The sequence below is a fragment of the Nycticebus coucang genome, chromosome 1 (assembly GCF_027406575.1).
Source record: "Nycticebus coucang isolate mNycCou1 chromosome 1, mNycCou1.pri, whole genome shotgun sequence".
NCBI lineage: Eukaryota > Metazoa > Chordata > Mammalia > Primates > Lorisidae > Nycticebus > Nycticebus coucang.
In genome coordinates this window covers 30893148-30918482 of record NC_069780.1, presented here as the reverse complement: position 1 = coordinate 30918482, position 25335 = coordinate 30893148, and the positions used below count along the sequence as shown (strand labels likewise).

Sequence of the window (25335 nt, the reverse complement as noted above, 5' to 3'; positions counted from 1 at the left end):
ATCTTTAATCCAGTGAGAGTCTATCTTAGTTAATGGTGAAAGGTGTAGGTCCAGTTTCAGTCTTCCATAGGTTGCCAGCCAGTTCACCCAGCACCATTTGTTAAATAGGGAATCTTTTCCCCATTGAATGTTTTTAATTGACTTGTCAAAGATCAAATAACAGTAAGTAGCTGGGTTTATCTCTTGGTTCTCTATTGTGTTCCAGACATCTACTTCTCTGTTTTTGTGCCAGTACCATGCTGTTTTGATCACTATCGATTTATAGTATAGTCTGAGGTCCAGTAGCGTGATTCCTCCTGCTTTGTTTTTATTTCTGAGTAATGTCTTGGCTATTCGAGGTTTTTTCTGATTCCATATAAAACGAAGTATTATTTTTTTCAAGATCTTTAAAGTATGACAGTGGAACTTTAATAGGGATTGCATTAAAATTGTATATTGCTTTGGGTAATATGGACATTTTAACAATGTTGATTCTTCCCAGCCATGAGCATGGTATGTTTTTCCATTTGTTAACATTTTCAGCTATTTCTTTTCTTAGAGTTTCATAGTTCTCTTTATAGAGATCTTTCACGTCCTTTGTTAGATAAACTTCCAAATATTTCATCTTCTTTGACACTACTGTGAATGGAATAGAGTCCTTAACTGTTTTTTCAGCTTGACTATTGTTGGTATATATAAAGGCTACTGATTTATGAATGTTGATTTTGTAACCTGAGACGCTGCTGTACTCCTTGATCACTTCTAAGAGTTTTGTAGTAGAATCCCTGGTGTTTTCCAGATATACAATCATATCATCTGCGAAGAGCGAAAGTTTGATCTCTTCTGACCCTATATGGATACCCTTGATCGCCTTTTCTTCCCTAATTGCTATGACTAAAACTACTATGGTCGTTTTTTAAACATTAGCATCTAAACCTTTATGAGAGTTTTAGTCTATGTCTGGCAAATTGTAAATACTTTAGTTATAAGAATATGTGCTCTGGAATTTGACCGCCTCATTTTAGTCTCAACTCCTTTATTTATAGCTATGTAACATTGGAGAAGCTAATTCAGCTCATAGGGATAGGAAGAAATGGACAGAGTGAACCAAAGTGAAATAACAAGGTATCCCTGTTATTATTGAAGTGAAATAACAAGGTATCCTAAGTTTATTGAAGGCATCATCTTAGGCAAAAATCCCTAAAGGAACCTGGAAAACACTGAAGTAAAACTTGAATATTACAAAGCTGTCACTGCTCAGCCTATCCTGCATGAAGTATTCAGAATTATACTATGGCCACACCAACACACTGGTTGCCCCCCAAAGTAAAACTACCTAGTAACTAAAGGGCAAAGCCTAGCACCTACCATAGCCCAAGTGACAAAACAAAACAACAGAGTGCCTCACAATTGGATTAAAAGTAATCCACCCTTCTTATCAATTCTCTCAAGAAATGTGAACAGCTTAAATTCTCAACTGAACAGACACAGGCTGATTGGATAAAAAAAACTCAAGCCTGGTATCTGCTGTCTTCAGGAAATGCATTTAACCCCCTAGAATAAATCAAGACTCAAGGTAAAGGGTTGGAAAATAGTATTAATGGAAACTAAAAAAAGGAGTTGCAATATTCATTGCAGATATTATTGACTTTAAAGCAATAAAAGTAAAAAGTTGAACATTATATACTGATCAAAGGGACAATTCAATAAGAAGACATATCAATCCTAAATATTTATGCACCAACTTAGACACTTTATCAGATTTATAAAGCAAATTTTACTTGATCTAAACAAAATGATAAACAACAACACCATAATAGCAAGGGACTTCAACACCCCACTGACAGAACTGGACAGATCCTCCAAGCATAAATTAAACAAACTTTGGACTTCAACATGGCTCTAGAACAAATGAGCTTAACAAACATCTATAGAACATTTCACCCCAGTACTGCTAAATATACCTTCTTCTCATCAGCTCGTGGATCATTTCCAAGATCGATCGTATCCTAGGTCACAAAATAAGCCTCAACAAATTTTAAAAAATAGAAATTATCTTTGCAAACCACAATGGAGTAAAAATAGAAATCAGTTCCAACAGAATCACTCTTCTTCACAAAAAGTCATGGAAACTAAACAATTTATTGCTGAATGATAGCCAAGTCAAAGAGGAAGTAAAGAAGAAAATTATTAGATTCGTTGAACAAAGTGACAATGAGGCCACAAGCTATCAAAACCTATAGGATACCTCAAAAGCAGTCCTAGGAGGTAAATTCGTCACATTAAAGCCCACATCCACAAATCAGAAAGTATTCAAATCAACAATCTAATGAATCATCTCAAGGAACTGGGAAAGGAGGATTAATGTGATCCTAGACACAGGAGCAGAAAAGAAATAACCAAAGTCTTATCAGAACTAAATGAATTCAAGCACAAAAGAACAAAGATTAATGAAGCAAAATATTGGGTTTTTTTAAAAGATAAGTAAAACTGATAAACCTTTGGCCAGATTAACTAGAAACAGAAAAGTGGGATCTCTAACAAGCTCTGTGAGAAATGAAAGGGGAAATAACAACAGATACCACAGAAATACAAAATATATACCTGAATACTATAAAAATCTCTATGCCCAGAAATCTGAAAACATGGAGAAAATGGGCAAACATATGGAATCACACTACCTCTCTAGACTCCAGCAGGAAGAAACAGAATTTTTTAATAGACCAATATAAAGTACCAAAATTGAAACAACAATAAAAAAGCTTCCAACAAAGAAAAATCATAGACCAGATGGTTTTACACCAGAATTCAACCAAACCTGCAAAGAAGAGCTTGTACCTACATTGAAAAATCTATTCCAAAACATTTAGGAGCAGGGAACTCTACCCAACTCCTTCTATGAAGCTAATATCATTCTGATACCAAAACCAGGAAAGGACATAGCAAAAAAAAAAAAAGAAAAGAAAATTACAGGCCAGAATTATTAATGAATATTGATGTAAAATACTCAATAAAATCTTAACAAACAGACTTAGCGCCTGTGGCACTAAGGCGCCAGCCACATACACCTGAGCTGACGGGCTTGAATCCAGCCCGGACCCACCAAACAACAATGATGGCTACAACCAAAAAATAGCCAGGCATTGTGGCAGGCGCCTGTAGTCCCAGCTACTTGGGAAGCTGAGACAAGAGAAATCGCTTGAGCCCAGGAGTTGGAGGTTGCTGTGGGCTGTGATGCCATGGCACTCTACCCAGGGTGACAGCTTGAGGCTCTGTCTCAAAAAAAAAAAAAAAATCTTAGCCAACAGAATTCAGATACACATCAAAAAAATAATTCAACATGACCAGGTAGGCTTCATTTTAGGAATGCAGGGTTGGTTCAACGTACATAAATCTATAAATGCAATGCATAAATGGAAGTAAAAACAAAGACCATGTGATCCCCTCAATAGACACAGAAAAAGCATTTGACAAAATTCAGCGTATTTTTTGACAAGAACACTTAATAAAACTGCCATAGCAAGGAAATTCCTTAAACTGATAGAAGCCAACTACAGCAAACCTACAGCCAATATCAGATTGAACAGAGAAAAGCTGAAGGCATTTCTTCTTAGAACATGAACCAGACAAGGATGTCCATCACCACTACTGTTCAACATAGTAGTCCTAGCCAAAGCAATCAGACAAGAGAAGGATGTCAAAGATATCCAAATGGGGACAGAAGAGGTCAAACTATCTCTTGTTGCTCTTTCATGTTATTATCTTATACCTAGAAACCCCTAAGGACTCAACCAATTGAAACTCCTACAATTGATAAGGAAATACAACATCACAATAAAATCAGTGTATACAAATCAGGAGCTTTCATATACACCAACAGTAATCAAGCTGAGAATCAAATTACACAATATCCTTCACAGTGGCATCAAAGAAAATTAAATACCTTGGAATATACTTAACAAAGGATGTAAAGTGTCTCTACAGACACAATTATTAGTCACTGAGAAAAGAAATTGTAGAGTATGTTAGCAAATAGAACATATCATGCTCATGGCTTAGAAGAATCCACGTTGTTAAAATGTACTACTCAAAGCAATCTACAAATTCAGTTTAATCCCCATTAAAATACCAATTTGATACTTTTCAGATCTTGAAAAAATAGTCCTATGTTTTGTACAGAACCAGAAAAAACCTGAATGCAATTCTTTGGTATACATATAATCATCATTTGTTAATCCATTCCTGGGTCGATGGGCACTTGGGCTGCTTCTATGACTTGGCAATTATGAATTGGGCTGCAATAAACATTTTGGTGCAGATGTCTTTGTTGTAAAATTATTTTTGATCATCTGGGTATATTCTTAGCAGAGGAATTACAGTATCGAACTATAGGTCTACTTTTAGTTCCTTGAGTATTCTACAACCTTCTTTCCAAAAGAGCTGTATTAGTTTGCATTCCTACCTGCAGTGTGAAAGTGTTCCCTTCTCTCCACATCCGTATCAACATCTGTAGTTTTGGGATCTTATGATGTGGGCTAATCTTACAGGAGTGAGATGATATCTCAAAGTGGTTTTGATTTGCTTTTCTCTGATGATTAAAGATGATCAGCATTTTTTTCATGTGTTTGTAGGCCATGTGCCTATCTTCTTCAGAGAAGATTCTGTTCAGATCTCTTGCCTACAAAGAAATGGAGCTGTTTGTCCTTTTCTTAATGATTAGTTTGAGTTTTCTGTGGATTCTAGTTACCAGACCTTTACTGGAAACATAACCTGAAAAAATCTAAATTTTCAACAGAAACTGTGGAAGCCAGAACAGTGGAACATCTTTAAAGTAATTAAAGAAAATAAATTCTAATCTAGAATCTGCGTCCAAGGAGAATCACTTTCAAAAGTGACAGTGAAATAAAGACATTTTCAGGCAAAGAAATAATGAAAGAATTTATCACCAAAAAATCTGCATTGAAAGAAACTTTCAATTCTTTGTTGTGGGAACAAAGGAAAAAAAATGCTAAAGACAGATAATACCAGAGTCAGCAAAAACATAGAGCAACAGTAAAGACAGGCTATAGTCAGAGCAATAAAGAAACAAAAAGAGATAAAGTGCATAACATTTTAAAAAGAAGGCTCCGCACCTATAGCACAGTGGTTACAGCGCCAGCCACATACACCAAGGCTGGCGGGTTTGAACCCAGCCCTGGCCAGCTAAACAATCATGACAACTGCAACAAAAAAAAATAGCCAGGCATTGTAGTGGGTGCCCGTAGTCCCAGCTACTGAAGGCTGAGGCAAGAGAATCGCTTAAGTCCAGGAGTTTGAGGTTGCTATGAGCTGTGATGTTACAGCACTCTACCAAGGGCGACATAATGAGACTCTGTCTCAAAAAAAGAATTGTTTTTTAAAGAAATAATAAAACTTATATTTGCCAACCACATATTTATGTACTCAGAAAATCGATAAGAATCTACAGATTATTAGATTAAGTGAATTTATCGATGACTAATAAAAGTGAAATAAACAAAACTTATTTATATTTCTGCATGCCAGAAAAAAACAAGTGATAATTTTTTAAATGGTGCTATTTTTATTAACATCCAGAAATCATCCAATACCTAAAAAATAAGCCTAATGAAAGACATGCAGTTCTCTACAGTGAAAACTACAAAACATTATTAAGATAAATCAAAGCTAATGTAAATAAATGGAGAGATACATACTCTTCAAGGATTGAAAGATTCAATATTGTTTGACGTCAGTTCTTCCCAAATTAACCTATAGATTTAACGCGATTTCAGTCAAATTCCAGAAGTGTGTGGACATGAGTATGTGTACACATGTGTATTTGTGGTATGTATAAATTGATAATTTGGTCCTAAAATCTATGTGAATGTACAGAGGCCAAAGAATAGATCTAACTCTGAAGAGAAGCAAAACCAGAAAGTTACTATATACTCACTAGAGTAATGTTGGCATAAAAGTAGACAAATGGACCAGGGAACAGAATTGAATCCAAAAATAAGGATTTCTGAAACAATAAAAGCTCTAATCATAAAAGAAGAACAGGATGAACTGGACCAAATTAAAATATCTTTTTAAAAATACATCATCAGAGTGAAAAGGCAAGCCAGAGAGTGAGAGATAATACTGGCTAATTACATATCCAATGAAAGATTCATATCTAGGATACTGAAAGAACTTCAACAAATCCATATGAAAAAAGCCTCCAACACAGTAAAAAATAGGCCAGAAATTTGAATACTAAAGATTCAAATGGGCAATATATATATGAAAAAATGTTTTTTAATCATGAAGAAAATGCAATTCGAATCCACAACGCAGAATCATCAGAATAGCTAAGAGGAAAAAGTCAGACAATACCAAGGTAGTTCAAATTCCAGCTCTGCCACTTGCTACTTGTGTTAAGTTTGGGGCAATTACTTAACTTTCCTGTGTCTCATTTTCAACATTTGTAAAATTGGGATAATAATAGTAAATACCTCATAGACTTGGATGAAATGATTCGTGTTAAGTGCTTAACGTATTCAACTCATGTCAGCTATTACTACATCATTTAATCCTTATGATAACAAATAAATTAAGCATAATGATATTTTTCAGATAAGGAAATGGAGGCCTATGGAGATAAACCACTACCTACAATTATTAAAAGATAAAAGAGAAAGTGGAATATGTTACTATCTCAGCTCCGAAGTTCTTGCTTTTAGTTGCTAGGCCTAACACTTACTGATTCCACTCTTGGCAGATATATAGAGTATTGAGGAGTTGCCAGTCACCAATATTGCTTGACTCAGTACCACACTTCTGTTGATGGCTATTACCTTGTACATTGATTATTCAGACTCCTTACCTAGGTTTTGAAGCGCTAATGCATTGTCTGGTTGCCTGGATTTCAAGCACTGTCATCCTTATCATTATATGGTTACAGATCTTACACTAGCTACCTAGTCTTGATTTCTTGCTACTTGTGTGATTCTTGGTCTTAAACGTTTGCCTGTTGCTAGTCCCTCTAGCTACTGTGATTCACAGCTTCTCTCTCCTCAGTTAGGTCACAATTCAAATGTCACCTTGATCTAGTAACAGCATCCTCATTTATTTTCTTTTGTACTTACTGTAGTCTGAAAGTATATATTATCTTCCTTTTCTCCCAATCAGAACATAATCTCCATGAGAGTAGATGCCTGTATTTCTGTTTTGTTTTGTTTTGCTGCTTTACCTTCAGAGCTCAGAATAGGCATTCAGAAATTGAGTGAATTAACTTTGCATCCTGTCCTCACAACCCATGTACTCCTGTTTAAACTTTTTAATGGTTCTAACCTGTCCCTTCAGAACATGCCACATCTAGAGCGATTCACTGACCCTCTTTGTCTTAGAGCTCACTAGCTCTTAGCTCCTGATCTAACAGCTAATGACAAGGTAGTCATTCTAGTGGCAAGGCAGTAATGTTGACAGTTATTTTAATTACAATGGAATTCTACTTTAAAGAGACTTCGATATAATTTTTAATCAAAAATTTTAAATGAGTGTTACTTTCTGCTTTAATAGTTATAAATTCAGTTATGATCCCTTCTAGGATTTTGTGTACACAGCAATATTTTACTTCATTACAGTGGAACCAAAGAGGTAAAGCACCTAGTAAATTTTTATTAAAATATTTCATTATTAAAATTACTTGCCTTTTTAAATAGCATAGCTTGAAATATTATGTGGTAAAATTTAAAATCTTGAGTTTTGTTTTCAATAATAACTCAGTAATTGAGAGAAAGATATTTTTAAGACAAATGCATTCTCCTATCTTCAAAGCAAGCAAATATAAGAGAGAAAGAACAGGTATTTTAAAGCAAAAGTTTCCAGACATAATTCTTCTTTTGATATGGTTCTAGTTCATTCTTAGTCAAAATAAGTCTTATATATATGTATATATGTTTAAATGTTGGACCTATAGACTTTCAAACGCACCACATAACAAGATAGTGTATATCAGCAACTTATAGATACTAATGTAGTTGATTGTTTTTCTTTTTTTTCTTTTTTTTTTTGATTGTTTTTCTTTATAAATTTTTGTAGAGTTTCTGATACAGGAATATGACTGAAGATAGAGTAAATCAACTTTGGAAATTATCTCAAACATACTAGTTCAGTGCATGAAATAAAGAATTGAGTTTTCTAAAATATGCTTCTAAGATATGGCCCAGCATTATGAACTATAAAGAAGTGTTTGATTTATGTATGCTAATGGTTTATAAAACTTATATACATGGCTGTGGTTAATAACTTCAAAATGAATATTTGGAGCTGTTTTCACTATATAGACATCTGACTTGACTATGATACAATTTCATGACAAAACAATTAAAAGGTGGCACCCATATCTCAGTGGGTAGGGTTCCAGCCACATGTACCGAGGCTGGTGGGTTGGAACCTGGCCCGGGCCAGCTAAAACAACAATGATAACTGCAACAAAAAAAATAGGCAGGCATTGTGGCAGGCACCTATAGTCCCAGCTACTTGGGAGGCTGAGGCAGGAGAATCACTTGGGCCCAAGAGTTTGAGGTTGCTGTGAGCTGTGATGCCACAGCACTCTACCCAGGGCGATAGCTTTAGACTCTGCCTCAAAAAAAAAAAAAAATTAAAAATTAATTCCCTTTAGCCATTGTTTGATTCCATATGGATTTATAGTCTTGCTTTTTCTTTGAAATTATTTTTCTTTTGAATCTTAGCATGCATACCACAGAATCAAAAACTGAACAGTTGGAGGATAAAAACTCCCAAACATCTGCAATTCCTCAGGTAAAAACTTAAAACTGTTTTAATATATGATATAAAAATCAATCTAATCTTAAAATTTATTTCTAAAATTCACCTACTAGTTTGTTTTATATGTCTGGTTTAAAAATGAAAAGTGGTAATTTTGAAATAGCTACTTTTAATAGGTCTTAGGGAATCAGCAGAAAGAACAGGACAAATGAAAAGAGGTGACAACAAAGTATTTTAGTGAGAAGAAGGCAGATTTTAGGAATAAGGAGAACTGTGGCTTATAATTTCTTGCCACGTCCAGGAAAAAGTCAGTAATTTAAACTAATAAAGGTAAATATGAATCTGAATTAATTAAAAATGTTGTGCTGTGTGTTTTGAAGAGGCCCAAGTTTTTCATTTTTATAAGCATATACATTTAGTCTTTAAACCCTTTGTTGATCTAGTTTTGCTAAGTTATAATTGCTTATAATTAGAATTATATATTGCTTATTTTTAAAATAGATGTTTCTGTAGTTCTTAAAGGCCAGAAAAGTCTTTCTAAAAATATTTTAAATATATACCATTAATTGAATTACTTTTCTGGGAAGAAGTCATTCTAATTTATGTCAATTTATTATAATTCTAAAATAATAAAATAAAATTAATAGTTTTACTGTATATGATCTGTCACCCACCTTCATAAAAATTCACTATTGTGTCATTAACCCTCTTATATGGTGACAGAAATTTCTAGAAAAAGCCTCTATACCAGAATGCCAACAGATTTGAAGAACTTTGATTTTAAAGGACAATATAATTCACTTTAGCCATCAGCTGCTGTGTTGTCATCAAATGTTAACTCTCTCCTTCTTCAAGGTGAGAGTTAACAGACATGTGCCCTCTAGCCTTTGTTACCATTTCCTGTGACAATATGTTCTCTCTCCCACTGCACTCAAAGTGTTAATCAATCCACTCAAAGTGCTAGTGTATCTGTGCACACCCCCCACACACATACACACCCCATGACAATTCTAAGGCAAGTTTGGAGATCTCTATGCCTGGGTCTATTCCAAGCCTACTCTGGTGGTTTTTTGTTTGTTTGTTTTTTGCAGTTTTTGGCCGGGGCTGGGTTTGAACCCGCCACCTCCGGCATATGGGGCCGGTGCCCTACTCCTTTGAGCCACAGGGGCTGCCCTGTTGTTTTTATTATTGTTTATGAGGTTTTTTAAATGAGGAACAATTCTTACTAATTTTATAAATGCCAAAGGAAACATACAGATAGATGTGAACTAAAAATAAAATCCTAAGCCTCCCACTAGCTGAACACACACAACCCTCTCAGCCAAGGGGATTTGAGAAAAAAAGCCTTAAAATTCAGAATCAGCCATAACAGGATAGGAGGAGCAAAGCACAATTACACATGCATGTTTTCTCTTCAGAAATATTCATGACTCCTCCTATAGATTGTTAAATATGTATATTTAGTCACCTGCTCAGTATAAAATCTCATTCCCTTTTGTCATGCCTTTGAAATCCATCTTCCTGGCTTATGGCCAAAGTAGTGTTTTCCACCCTGTCAGAATGGCCACTGCAGATTGAGACCCCCTTCACAAGAAATAAGCTCTCCCTTTTACAATTTTTTAAGTTATTTTAAAATATATTTTTAAAATTTTTAATTATTATGGATATATATATCTTCATAGGATACCTGGTCTGTTTTGATATAGACGTACAATGTGAATTAATCAAATCAGGATAATTAGGGTACCCATTCCTTCAGGCACGTATTGGTTCTTTGTGTTAAGAACGTTCCAATTCCATTCTTTTAATTATTTAAAAGTATAACTTAATTTATTGTTGATTACAGTTATTTTGTTGTGCTATCAAACAGTATTCTAACTACCTAACTACAGTTTAGCACCCTTAATAATTCCCACTTTATCCCCCCTCCCTGCTATCCTTTCATCATCCTCTGTTAACATTCAGTCTGCTCTCTATCATCTTCATGAGATCAATTCTTTTTAGTATTTAGTTCCCATATATGAGTAAGAACATGAAAGATTTGTCCTACTGTGCTTGGATTATTTGACTTAACAGAATGTTCTCCAGTTCCATCCATCTTGTTGCTAACAGCAAGATTTCATTCTTTTTGTGGCTATATAATATTCCATTGTGTATATGTACCACAATATCTTTATCTGTTCATGTGCTGATAGACAGATTGATTCCAAATCTTGGCTATTGTGAATATGCTACAATAAACATGGAGTGCAGATATCTTTCCAATATACTAAATTCTCTTCTTTTGGATATACGCCTAGCGATGGGGTTGCTCAGTCATATGGTAGTTCTCTTGTTAGTTTTTTGAGGAACCTCTACTGTTCTCCATAGTGATTAACTAATTAACATTCCTACCAAAGTATATAATGGTTCCCCTTTGTGTTTAATTTTTACATTGGGAGAAGCTTATCATTGTTTTCACAAATAGAAGATTGCTTTATTCTAAATCAGCAGTTTCATAATTAGACTAACTACCATTAAAAAGCCTAGAAAATTATGGTATACCCTTGAACTACCTAAATGTATTATCTATAAATATTAGTGGGAGCACACCTGCATTTCTGAAAGCTTGACCTGTGCTTTTCTCATTTTTCTTTCAGTTGTACCATTTTTCAAATGAGTTGAATCCAAATAAAATTACAGTTACCTTCTTTCCAATTTAGTTCTATTTTAATTTCATAAAAGTTTTGGTGACTGTTCTTTGGGAAGTGAACAGAGGATGGACACTTTCAATTATCATGCCTACAGTGCCTGCACACTTTATTCATAAATGACATGGTAGGGACTCGTCTATAACAGACTAAATCAAGTCACCTGGAAAAATGCACTGCTACTATATCCCCCCAATGCCTATTGATGTCGAACATGAATCTTCTCTTACATGTATGACTCCCATGTTGACAGTAATAAAGTGGATTTAATTATGAGATTTGGTGGTTTAGTACATGTATAAAATTGTATGGAAAGTGTACTTCCTCAAAGAATCTTGTTTTACTTCAGATCATCATCACTCCTGGTACAAGTCCACAGGAAGAAACTGTAAAAACTGTCCTGTCGGAAGAAGAAATAAACTCAGAGTACCAAGGCAGGATGTACATTTCTTGTCCTCCAGAAGGATTACTGAATGCAATGATTACAAATGGTATGTGAAATAAGAGATTTATCTTTTAATTTATTTATTTTTATTAAACCGTAGCTGTGAACATTAGTATGATCGTGGGGCACCATACACTTGGTTCATAGATCATTTGACACATTTTCATCACATTAGTTAACATAGCTTTTGTAGCATTTTCTTAGTTATTTTGCTAAGACTTTTACATTCCACATTTACTAGGATTCACATATACCCTTGTAAGATGCCCCGCAGGTGTAATCCCATTAATCCCCCTCCTTCCCCCTCCCTCCCCCCTCCCTCCCCTCCCTTTCCCCTTTCTGCCTATTCTTAGGTTGTAACTGGGTTATAGCTTTCATGTGAAGGTCCTACATTAGTTTCATAATAAGGGGGAGTACATTGGGTATTTTTTCTTCCATTCTTGAGACACTTTACTAAGAAGAATATGTTCCAGCTCGATCCATGTAAACATGAAAGAGGTAAAGTCTCCATCTTTCTTTAAGGCTGCATAATATTCCATGGTGTACATATACCACAATTTATTAATCCATTCGTGGATACAAATATCTTTGTTATGGTGTGATTTTTGGTCTTCTGGGTATATGCCCAGTAGGGGGATTACAGGATTGAATGGCAGATCTATTTTTAGATCTCTAAGTGTTCTCCATATCTCTTTCCAAAAGGAATGTATTAATTTGCATTCCCACCAGCAGTGCAAAAGTGTTCCCTTTTCTCCATATCCACGCCAACATCTCTGGTCTTGGGATTTTGTGATATAGGCTAGTCTCACTGGAGTTAGATGATATCTCAAAGTAGTTTTGATTTGCATTTCTCTGATGATTAAAGATGATGAGCATTTTTTCATATGTCTGAAGGCCGTGCGCCTGTCTTCTTCAGAGAAGTTTCTCTTCAAGTCCCTTGCCCAGCCTGCGATGGGATCCCTTGTTCTTTTCTTGCTAATGCGTTTGAGTTCTCTGTGGATTCTGGTTATTAAACCTTTGTCGGAGATATAACCTGCAAATATCTTCTCGCATTCTGAGGGCTGTTTGCTTGCTTTACTTACTGTGTTCTTGGCTGTGCAGAAGCTTTTTAGTTTGATCAAGTCCCAATAGTGTATTTTTGAAGCAGCTTCAATTGCCCAGGGAGTCCTTCTCATAAAAAACTCGCCCAACCCAATTTCTTCAAGGGTTTTCCCTACACTCTCTTCTAGTATTTTTATAGTTTCATATCTTAGGTTTAAATCTTTAATCCAGTGAGAGTCTATCTTGGTTAATGGTGAAAGGTGTGGGTCCAGTTTCAGTCTTCTACAGGTTGCCAGCCTGTTCACCCAGCACCATTTGTTAAATAAGGAATCTTTCCCCACTGAATGTTTTTAATTGGCTTGTCAAAGATTAAATAATGGTAAGTAGCTGGATTCATCTCTTGGTTCTCTATTCTGTTCCAGACATCTACTTCTCTGTTTTTGTGCCAGTACCATGCTGTTCTGATCACTATCAATTTGTAGTATAGTCTGAGGTCTGGTAGCGTGATTCCTCCTGCTTTGTTTTTATTTCTGAGTAATGTCTTGGCTATTCGAGGTTTTTTCTGATTCCATATAAAATGAAGTATTATTTTTTCAAGATCTTTAAAGTATGACAGTGGAGCTTTAATGGGGATTGCATTGAAATTATATATTGCTTTGGGTAGTATGGACATTTTAACAATGTTGATTCTTCCCAACCATGAGCATGGTATATTTTTCCATTTGTTAACATTCTCAGCTACCTCTTTTCTTAGAGTTTCATAGTTCTCTTTATATAGATCTTTCACGTCCTTTGTTAGATAAACTCCCAAGTATTTCATCTTCTTTGGCACTACTGTGAATGGGATAGAGTCCTTAATTGTTTTTTCAACTTGACTATTGTTGGTATATATAAAGGCTACCGATTTATGAATGTTGATTTTGTAACCTGAGACACTGCTGTATTCCTTGATCACTTCTAAGAGTTTTGTAGTAGGGTCCCTAGTATTTTCCAGATATACAATCATATCATCTGCGAAGAGCGAAAGTTTGATCTCTTCTGACCCTACGTGGATACCCTTGATCGCCTTTTCTTCCCTAATGGCGGTGGCTAAAACTTCCATTATAATGTTAAAGAGCAATGGAGACAATGGGCAGCCTTGTCTGGTTCCAGATCTAAGTGGAAATGATTCCAATTTAACTCCATTTAATATGATATTGGCTGTGGGTTTGCTGTAGATGACCTCTATCAGTTTAAGAAATGTCCCTTCTATACCAATTTTCTTAAGTGTTCTGATCATGAATGGATGTTGGATGTTATCAAAAGCTTTTTCTGCATCGATTGAGAGAATCATATGGTCTTTGTTTTTTAATTTGTTTATGTGCTGAATTACATTTATAGATTTACGTATATTGAACCAGCCTTGAGACCCTGGGATAAAACCAACTTGGTCATGATGTATGATTTGTTTGATATGTTGCTGGATTCTGTTTGTTAGAATCTTGTTGAATATTTTTGCATCTATCTTCATTAGTGATATTGGTCTATAATTTTCTTTTCTTGTTGGGTCTTTTCCTGGTTTGGGGATCAGGGTGATGTTTGCTTCATAGAATGTGTTGGATAGTATTCCTTCTTTTTCTACTTTTTGGAACAGGTTGAGTAGTATAGGTACTAATTCCTCTTTAAAGGTTTGGTAGAATTCTGACGTGAAACCATCTGGTCCCGGGCTTTTCTTTTTGGGGAGATTTTGTATGGTTGATGATATTTCTGAACTTGATATGGGCCTATTCAACATTTCCACTTGTTTTTGATTAAGTCTTGGAAGGTGACGTGCTTCCAAGTAACAGTCGATTTCCTTCAGATTTTCGTATTTCTGAGAGTAAAGTTTCTTGTAATATTCATTAAGGATTTTTTGGATTTCTGAGGAGTCTGTTGTTATTTTGTCTTTGTTATTTCTGATTGATGAGATTAGAGATTTTACTCTTTTTTTCCTGATTAGGTTGGCCAAAGGTTTATCTATTTTGTTGACCTTTTCAAAAAACCAGCTTTTTGATTTATTGATCTGTTGTATTATTCTTTTGTTTTCAATTTCATTTAGTTCTGCTCTGATTTTGGTTGTTTCTTTTCTTCTACTGGGTTTGGAGTTGGAATGTTCTTCCATTTCCAGTCTCTTGAGATGTCCCATTAAGTTGCTTACTTCCTCTCTTTCCGTTCTCCTGAGGAAGGCTTGCAGTGCTATAAATTTCCCTCTTAGAACTGCCTTTGCTGTGTCCCAGAGGTTCTCATAGTTCGTGTCTTCATTGTCGTTTTGTTCCAGAAATTTGGTAATTTCCTTCTTGATCTCATCTCTGACCCAGCTATCATTCAGCATAAGGTTATTTAACTTCCATGTTTTTGTATGTGTATGCAGATTCCTGTTGTTACTCATCTCAAGTTTTATTCCATGATGGTCCGAGAAGATGCATGGAATAATTTCTATTCCTTTAAATTTGCTGAGGTTAGACTTGTGACCTAAGATGTGATCGATTCTGGAGTAAGTTCCGTGGGCTGATGAGAAGTATGTGTATTCAGTTTTGTTGGGATGAAATGTTCTGTAGATGTCTGCTAAATCTAAATGCTGGATGGTTAGATTTAAATCTAGAATTTCTTTACTCAGCTTTTTGTTGGAGAATCGATCATCACTGCCAAAGGAGTGTTAAAATCTCCGACTATTATAGAGTTGGAGGAAATCAAGTTGCTCATGTCTGTTAGAGTTTCTCTTATAAATTGAGGTGCATTCTGGTTGGGTGCATAGATATTAATAATTGAAATCTCATCATATTGAGTCTTACCCTTAACAAATATGAAGTGACCATTTTTGTCCTTCCTTACTTTTGTTGGTTTAAAGCCTATTGTGTCCGCAAATAAAATTGTAACTCCTGCTTTTTTCTGGTTACCATTTGCCTGAAATATGGATGACCATCCTTTCACCCTGAGTCTGTATTTGTCTTTTAAGTTAAGATGTGACTCTTGTATGCAACAAATGTCTGGCCTGAGTTTTTGTATCCAGTTAGCTAACCTATGTCTCTTTAGAGGGCAGTTTAAGCCATTCACATTAATGGAGAGTATTGATAAGTTTGGTGAAATTTGGGATATTGAGTTTTTTGAAAGTCCAGTGGGCATTTTTAATCCTTTTGCCATTGTGGAAGTTGGAGTTTGATCAGAAGTTTCTGAGTGAGTTTACTTTTGTAGTAGAGGATTGGGTTGGTTATTATGGAGGATAGGTCTGAGGATATCCTGAAGAGCTGGTTTGGTTATGGCACATTTCTTTAGCATATGTATGTCATTAAAGTATTTAATTTCTCCGTCGTAAATGAAACTCAGTTTAGCTGGGTACAAGATCCGGGATTGAAAGTTATTTTGCTTGAGGAGATTAAACGTTGATGACCACCCTCTTCTGGCTTGAAAAGTCTCAGCAGAGAGATCTGCAATCATTCTAATGTTCTTCCCTTTGAAGGTAATAGATTTCTTTCGCCTGGCCGCTTTGAGAATTTTCTCCTTCATATTAACTTTAGTGAAGTTAATTATGATATGCCTTGGGGATGTCTTATTGGGGTTGAGTCGTGCTGGGGTTCTGAAGCTATCTGCTATCTGAATTTCAGGTTCTCTAGGCATGTCTGGAAAATTCTCTTTCATAATTTCATGCAGAAGGGCCTCTGCGCCCAGTGAGGCCACTTCATCTGTTTCAGGAATTCCTATGAGATGGATATTTGCCTTCTTCGAGTTATCCCAGAGCTCTCTGAGTGAGTGATCCATTTTTGCTCTCCATTTCTCTTCCTGTTTGAGAGTTTGGGAGCGTTCAAAGGCTTTATCTTCGATGTCGGAGATCCTTTCTTCTGCTTGGTCCATTCTGTTGCTAAGGGATTCTACTGTATTTTTCATATCTTTGAGGGCTGCAAATTCTTGTTTCAGTGTGTCTAAGTCTTTCATGGTTTTGTCTTTAAATTCGTTAAATTCTTGAGACAGCTTTTGAATTTCTCCACGAATTCCTAATTCCATTTTGTTAATCTTGTTTGCCATCCAAATTCTGAATTCGATTTCTGACATCTCAGCCAGTTGTTTGTGAATGGGATCTTCAATTACATCTGCCGTATCTTTCCTTGGGGGGGTTGATCTATTCTGGTTATTCATGTTACCAGAGTTTTTCCGCTGATTCCGCCCCATGATTGTTTCCTCCCTTTGATTTTCCTCTGGTGTTTTGTCGAGGACCCATACAGTGCTGTGGCCTGAGAAACTGGGGCCCTGTTTGGTGTAGAGGGGCTAAGTGGTTCTGATTTGTTTTCAGCTGGTTTCTATGTGACCCTAGTGAAACAGTTACTCTGGGTTGAAGTCTCAGCTGTGGAGAAATACCAGCAATTAAGTCACCCCACCCACCACAGGCAACAAATGTAAAAGGAAAATCAAACCTTCCTACAACCACACACCCAGGGCACCACCTTGATAGTCCCCAGGTGAGTGACTCAGTTCAAAAGGTCCAAGTCAGTTGTCTCAGTCAGCAGCTGCCTCGGGTGGGAGAGTTCAAGAGGTCCCTGGGAACTGGATCACAGGGGTCTGGTGACTGCTCTAAAATGGCTTGCTCCAGTGCTGCATGGAGTCAGGAAGAGCCACCAGTAAATAGATCAGTCTGGGAAGATTGATGCCTCCTTCCCCACCTTGCAGCTGTCACACCCAGTCGCTGCTAGCCCCACAGGGCTGTGACCCAGTCAGTTGTCTGCAGTAAGCAGATACTCCAGGGGTTTGCACCTGCCTAAGTCACAGGGTAGTCTGTGTCTGCTCGACTAGGCCGCTATTCTCTTTCTTTATCCAGCAGGGAGTGGTGTGGCCTGTCAACCTCGGCACTTGATGGAGGCTGGAGGTGTTCACTCAGTTCCAGCCCCACCCTTAGTTTGTGTTACTGGGTGAAGGGAACAACCCTGTGGGAGTTTGTTTCTGACCTTGCCAGATTCCTCTGCAGAGGAGAGGCTGATTTGAGTTCCCAGAACTTGTGTCTCAGGCCCTGTCTTTAGTCCTGCGGGTTTGTATTCGCAGCACGATCAGTTGTTGGCTGTAGCCTCTTGGCCTCCTTTGTCTATAGGCTGGAGATCCCCTAAGGGCCAGGTGCGTCCCAGGCTCAGTAGAGCGGTTCTCTGGATCAGCCCCACCCTAGGAGTTTCCCAGCTCTGCGGGTGTGTTTTCTAGTCCCCCTGTTCCACCCAGGTCAGTACCGTCTCAGGAAAACCCTTTACTCACGGGGCCTGTGTTTCAGTCCCAGGTCTGTTCCATGGTGGTTGCCATCTGAGAAGATGCTCGGCCTCATCTGGTTGCCCAGGAAGACAGGAGAAGAGGCTATGGGATATCTGGGGGTGGGCCTTGTGATTGCTGAAGACGGCTGTTGCTCTGCACCTTGGGGCACCACCGCTCCAGTGTAATTCCCTCTCAGCCGACCATTGTCTTCTCGGTCCTTTGCTACAGAGTCAGCACTGGCCAGCTGCAGTCCAGGTCCTGTCTATACCTCTTGAGAGTTCACCCAAGAATCTGGACTCCTGAGGGGACAGGTCTCCAGATCACAGAGTGAGAGTGGAGGGGGGTGTTAGGAGCTCAGGGTTGCAGGTCGTAACACCAAGCTCATTGAGACCAAATGAACAAATAAACAGATACAAAGGTGACCAGGCACATGGGCCCATAGATACAGAGACAGATGGAAACACATAAACATACAAGCAATAGCCACGACAACAGCAATATAAGAACAACTGCAATAAAAATAGTGATAATCGTAAAATAATTGAAAGAAGGGGAAAAAAAGAGAGAATAAAGTCGTGTTAGAAAGAATGTTAAGTGAGAAGAAAGAAGAAATTAAAATTAGAAGACATAGAAATAAAAAAATATATCTATATAAAATGTAATAATAAAAAATTATCGAAATCTCTAAGAAAATGGTGAGGAAAAATCAGACAAAAAGAAAACAGCAAAAAAAAACCAAAAAAGGCCCACGAAAACCAAAAACAAAAAAAAAGGCACCAACTGCAAAAATATTCTTGTGGTAGAAATATACCTATAAATATCTATATGTCTGCTGTAGGGATCAACTTTCGTAGGAATATATTCATACTGCAATATACTTTCTGGACACCAGGTGGCGCTGTGAGTGGTTTCGAGACATACCTGGTTTACAGTTTATACCGTTACCATGGTAACCACCTTCCATGGCCGATCGCCATTTTGGAGTTTCTGTAAAAGTTTGTCGCCTAAGAATTGTGCAACCTCGGCTGTTCTTTTCTGGACATCACTTGCGACCGACCTTCCCACTCAGTGCAGGTGTCCACGCTTCCTAAGTCCCTCCACTCTGTTCCCAGGTTCCCCCGCAAACTGGCGACTTCAATCGGCCATAAGGGGAGTGGTGGTGAGTTCGTGTGGTATCTCCTGTAGCTGGTTCCCAGGGCTTCAGCAGCCAAAGCCGGTCCGCGGCTTCAGTAGCTTCGCGGCTCCAGAAGCCAAAGCTGGGTCCTAGGCTTCAAGCCGGTTCCAGTGGTTGAAGCGCTCGGGGGATTTATTCTGAGTTTTATGGTTCAGAGTTTTGGATGGGCGTCCGCCAGTTCGCTGCGCAGCCTGAACCGCCAGCCCCCTCCAACACCTGGGGGAAAGGTGCCCGCCCTTTTGGGTAGTTTGAAATGTCTGTTTCCCAGGCAGGATCCCTTCCCTTCAATTGTCCAACAGTTTGCCCAGCTCCCTGTGGTTTTGAGTGGCTCTCCTTTCAGATGCCTCCCTCAGTTCAGGATTAATCTGAAATAAGAAATGTTAAGTGGAGACAAAATCGGAAATATATTTGAAGAATATTAAAATGTAAAACAACAAAGCCACAGCTTAAACTCTGTACTCCAGATCAGGTGATCAACTCTGTTGCAAGCAATGTGTGAACAAAAAAAAAAAAGGAATAGGTCCTTGAATCTTTCAAAGACAAAAACAAAAGCAATTTATTGCCTAAGAGGTCTATATTTTAATATTTTTCATGCCTTTTTATATTACATTTTTGAGATTAGGAGCATCATTGATTAAAGATTTTTATTTAAAACCTACTTTGACATTTAGTTTTAGGTAAGCTGGAAAAAAACATCATCCTGGCAATTTTATGGCTCTTATTTAAATTAGGCCCCAAGTTTTAAAATGGCTGCAACTTTGTAAAGAAGTTTATAAAACTTGCTTTCCCACTGAAATTTTAAAGCCTCTCATTGTCATCAAATACTATTTTTTAAAAATCCATACCCTTTAATGATTTGTAGTTTCTTTTTTTTATTAAAGCATAACTGTGTACATAGATGCATTTATGGGGTTATCATCAAATACTATTTATAAAAAGGTTTTTCTGGTATTTTTCTAAATATTCTATGTGATTAAAGATAGATTTTTTTTTTTGATCTTCAAAGTACATAGCCCAAGAATAAAAATTTGAATAAAAGATAATGAAGGATAAATAACTGAAGTGCTACATTTTTATTTTCTTATTTGCTGCTAACTTTAAACTTCTGAAGTTTTTACATGTGGGTATCCAGTTCTCCCAGCACCATTTATTGAATAGGAATTCTTTTCCCCTATATATGTTCTTATTTGGTTTATCAAAGGTTAGATGGCTATAAGATGTTAGTTTCATCTCATGGTTTTCTATTCGATTCCAGATGTCTATGTCTCTATTTTTGTCCCAATACCATGCTGTTTTGACCACTATAGCCTTATAGGACAGCCTAAAATCTGGTAGGCCCCTGGCTTTGTTTTTATTACTAAGAACTGCCTTACCTATACGGGTTTTTTTCTGGTTCCATACAAAACAAATAATTAGTTTCTCTAAATCTTGAAAGTACAATGTTGGTATTTTAATAGGGATGGCAATGAATCTGTAGACTACTTTGGAAAGTATAGACATTTTAACAACGTTGATTCTTCCCAGCCACGGGCATGGTATGTTCTTCCATTTGTTAATATCTTCTGCTATTTCTTTTCTTAGTGTTTCATAATTTTCTTTATAGAGGTCCTTCACCTCTTTCATTAGGTATATTTCTAGGTATTTCATTTTCTTTGAAGCTATTGTGAAGGGGTTTGTATCCTTAAGTAACTTCTCATCCTGGCTGTTATTGGCATATACAAAGGCTACAGATTTGTGGACATTGTATAGAGACATTATTGTATTTTTTTATGACTTCCGGGAGTCTTGTGTTTGAGTCTGTGGGGTTCTCTAAGTATAAGATCATATCATCAGCAAAGAGGGAGAGTTTGACCTCCTTTGCTCCCATTTGGATGCCCTTTCTTTCCTTCTGCCTGATTAGATTAAATAGAACTTCTAGCACTATGTTGAATAGTAATGGTGATAGAGGACAACAATGTCTGGTTCCACTTCTAAGTGGAAAAGCTTTCATTTTCGATTCCAGATGTCTATGTCTCTATTTTCATTACTCCATTCAGTAAATTATTAGCAGTGTGTTTGTCATAGATGGCTTCCATCAGTTTAAGAAATAGGCTACCTATGCCTATGCTCTTCAGTGTTCTAATTAGAAAAGGATGCTGGATTTTATTGAATCCTTTTTCTGCATCTATTGAGAGGATCATGTGGTCTTTGTTTTTGCTTCTATTGATATGGTGAATTACATTTATGGTGGCTTGCCTATGTTAAACCAGCCTTGCATCCCTGGGATGAAACCTACTTGATCATAAGGTATGACTTTTTTATGCGAAGCTGTAGTCTATTGGCTAGGATTTTATTGAGAATTTTTTGCATCTATATTCAGTGAAATTGAATGAAGTTGGTCTGAGTTGTGAAATTGGTCTGAAGTTCTCCTTTTTAGTTGGGTCTTTTCCTGATTTTGGTATCAGGGTAATGTTTGCTTTATTGAATGTGTTGGGGCAGATTCCTTCCCCTTCAGTTTTTTGGAACAATTTCTTCAATATGGGAATAAGCTCTTCTTTTAAGGTTTGATAGAATTCTGGTGTATAGCCATCTAGACCAGGGCATTTTTATTTGTTGGGAGATTTTTTATTGTTTCTTTGATCTTAGTGCTTGAAATTGGTCTGTTCAGGAGATCTTTTGCTTCCTGGCTAAGTCTAGGGAGAAGGTGTGATTCCAAATATTGATCCTTTTCCTTCACATTGTCAAATTTCTGGACATAGAGTTTCTTGTAATATTCAGAAATGATCTCTGTGTCTGTTGTTATTTCCCCTTTGTCATTTCTGATTGAGGTTACTAGAGATTTTACTTTTCTATTTCCAATTAGTCTGGCCAAAGATTTATCTATTTTTTTTTTTCCAAAAAACCAACTCTTTGTTTCATTAATTTTCTGAATGATTCTTTTGTTTTCAATTTCATTAATCTCTGATTTAATTTCAATTATTTCTTTTCTTTGGCTAGGTTTAGGCTCAAACCCTGTTCTTCTTTTTCCAATTTCATAAGATGGTTTGTGAGCTGGTGATGCACTCTCTTTCTGTTTTTCAGATGTAGGCATCTGAAATGATAAATTTTCCTCTCAGGACTGCTTTTGCTGTATCCCACAGGTTTTGGTAGCTTGTGTCTTCATTGTTGTTATGCTCAAAGAAGTTGATAATTTCCTCTTTTATCTCTTCCTGCACCCAACTGTCATTCAGCATAAGGTTGTTTAATTTCCATGCCTTTGTGAGGGGTTGAACATTTTTGCTGGGGTTGGGTTCCACCTTTAATGCCTTGTAGTCTGAGAAGATACAAGGTAAAATTTCAGTTCTTTTGATTCTGCTGAGGTTTGTTTTGTGTCCTAGAATATGATCAATTTTGGAGAATGTTCCATGGGCTGATGAGAAGAACATATATTCTTTACTTTGGGATGTATACTATATACATCTATCAAGCACAGTCATTTAGGGTCACATTTAGGTCCCTTGTATCTTTGTTTAGTTTCTGTTTAGACGATCAGTCCAGCTTTGTAAGAGAAGTGTTAAAATCCCCTGCTATTGTGGTGTTATGGGATATCATATTGCTCAGACTAATTGAGATCTGTTTCAGAAATCTGGGAGCATTTAAATTGTGTCAGACCCCGGGACTGGCCAGGTCTCTGGCCCCAGCTTATCTAGTGTCCAGATGCAGACCGCTGTGCTATAATCTTGCTTGTGAATCATTACCCTTAGATGCCTTAGGGCTATTTGCTTTAGCAGAATGGTGAGAGAGAGAGAGACAATATTTGAAGAAGAGAAGCAGTCTTAGTATGCAGAGAATGAATCTTAGCAGTCTTAGTAGAGAGATGCCATGCAGGCTTTCTGCAGGCAGGAGAAGTGAAACAGTCAGAGTGCGCAGGTCTGTGAAAGAATGTACGTATGCTCGCTGACTGCCTTCTCCTGCAGCTTCTTATAGATGCAGTCTCGTGGCTCTTAGCACCACAGGTGTAGGAGACTGCCCATTACTAATGCTCTTGTCTCAGGAGCTCTCATGTTCTCGTGTTGGGAGCCAAAACCCTTCCCCATGCCCTTCTCACCAAGGTGTCATATTACTAAGATGTTACAGATGTTTCTTATGACTACTGAGTATTCCAAGCTTAGCTCTTGCTTCTTCTTTCCCTAAAGATATATGGTCTACTACAAAGTTGGGTGCATAAATATTTAGAATTGAAATGTCTTCTTGTATTTTTCCCTTGACCAATATGAAGTGTCCATCTTTGTCTTTTTTTACTTTAGTTGCTTTAAATCCACTTGTATCTGAAAATAAGATTGCAACCCCTCTTTTCTTCTGAATTCCGTTTGCCTGAGAAATTGTCTTCTGCCCCTTAACTCTGAGTTTTAATTTGTCCTTTAAGGGTAGGTGTGTTTCCTGAAGTCAGGAAATGGATGGTTCATGTTTTTTTTTATCAAATCATCCAATCTGTGCCTCTTCAGTGGGGAATTCAAGCCATTAGCATTTATTGAGATAATTGATAAGTGTGATGGTGTTCTGTTCATCTTATTTTGTGGAAGTCCATTGCTAATTTTTATCTTTTGCATCATTCTGGAAGCTAGATTTTGTCCTTTAGTTTCTGGGTACTTACTTTGCTGGTGGTCCATTGTGATGGTCAGTGTGTTGAATAGGTCAAAGAATTTCCTACCCTGTTTCCCTGAAAATAAGACAGTGTCTTATTTTAAGGTATGCTCCCAAAGATGTGCTAGGTCTTATTTTCAGGGCATGTCTTATCTTTCCTGTAAGTAGGTCTTATTTTCGGAGGATGTCTTATTTTTGGGGAAACAGGGTATAGACCTGGTCTTGTTGTGGCAAACTTCCTTAATGTTTGCATATCAATAAAAAATTTGATTTCTCCATGAAATTTAAAGCTTAGCTTAGCAGGATACAGATATAGGATATTGGGATGGAAATTGTTTTGTTTAAGTAGATTAAAGGTAGATGACCATTGTCTTCTGACTTGAAAAGTTTCATTGGAGAAGTCTGCAGTCACCCTGATGGATTTTCCCAAGTAGGTCAATTGGCGCTTACTCCTTGCAGTTTGTAGAATTTTTTCTTTTGTCTTGGCTTTGGATGGGTTCATCACAATGTGGCTTGGAGAAGCTCTATTTCAGTTGAGGTGACCCAGGGTCTGATATCCCTCTGAAGGGAGTATGTCAGAATCTTTGGTGATATTTGGGAAATTTTCATTTATAATATTCTCCAGTATGGCTTCCATTCCTCTGGGGCATTCTTCTTCCCCTTCTGGAATACCTATTCTGTATGTTTGAACACTTCATGTAGTCCCATATTTCTGTCAGTGAACTTTCTGCTTTCTCTCTCTTTTTTTCTGCCTCTTTAACTATCTGAGTCATCTCAAGAGCTTTGTGCTCTACCTCTGAGATCCTTTCTTCAGCATGGTCTAATCTATTATTGATACTTTCTACTGCATCTTTAAGTTTCCTAATTGACTGCTTCAATTCCTTTAGCTCTGCTATATCCTTTCTGTATTCTTCATATTGTTCATCTCTCTTTTTTTTTTTTTTTCGTAGAGACAGAGTCTCACTTTATCGCCCTTGTTAGAGTGCCATGGCATTACACAGCTCACAGCAATCTCCAACTCCTGGGCTTAGGTGATTCTCTTGCCTCAGCCTCCCAAGTAGCTGATATTACAGGTGCCTGCCACAATGCCTGGCTATTTTTTGGTTGCAGTTTGGCCGGGGCCGGGTTTGAACCTGCCACCCTTGGTATATGGGGCCAGTGCCCTTCCCACTGAGCCACAGGTGCTTCCCTTGTTCATCTCTTATTTGATTCTGGTTTTGGATTTCCTTTTGGTTGTTTCCCACTTTTTTAGCAATTTCCTTCATTGTTTTTAACAACTGTATTTTAAATCCCCTTCTGTCATTTCTAACATTTCTTTATAGATGGAATCCTCTCTAGTAGCTACTTCTTGGTCCCTTGTGGGGGTTTTTCATGTTGCCAGGATTTGTCTG

The 25335-nt window shown here is 37.1% G+C and overlaps 1 protein-coding gene across 2 annotated transcripts in view; it reads left to right on the top strand.

The window, feature by feature from the left end:
- SLC9B1 (solute carrier family 9 member B1) overlaps positions 1–25335 on the top strand; it is a 98579-nt gene that overhangs the window by 12628 nt on the left and 60616 nt on the right. For both annotated transcript variants that reach the window (XM_053558768.1, XM_053558690.1), the window contains exons 3-4: positions 8715–8784; positions 11791–11932. In XM_053558768.1, the coding sequence (XP_053414743.1) occupies positions 8716–8784; positions 11791–11932 (211 nt within the window). In that variant the 5' untranslated portion in view covers position 8715. The remainder of the gene's footprint in view (positions 1–8714; positions 8785–11790; positions 11933–25335) is intronic.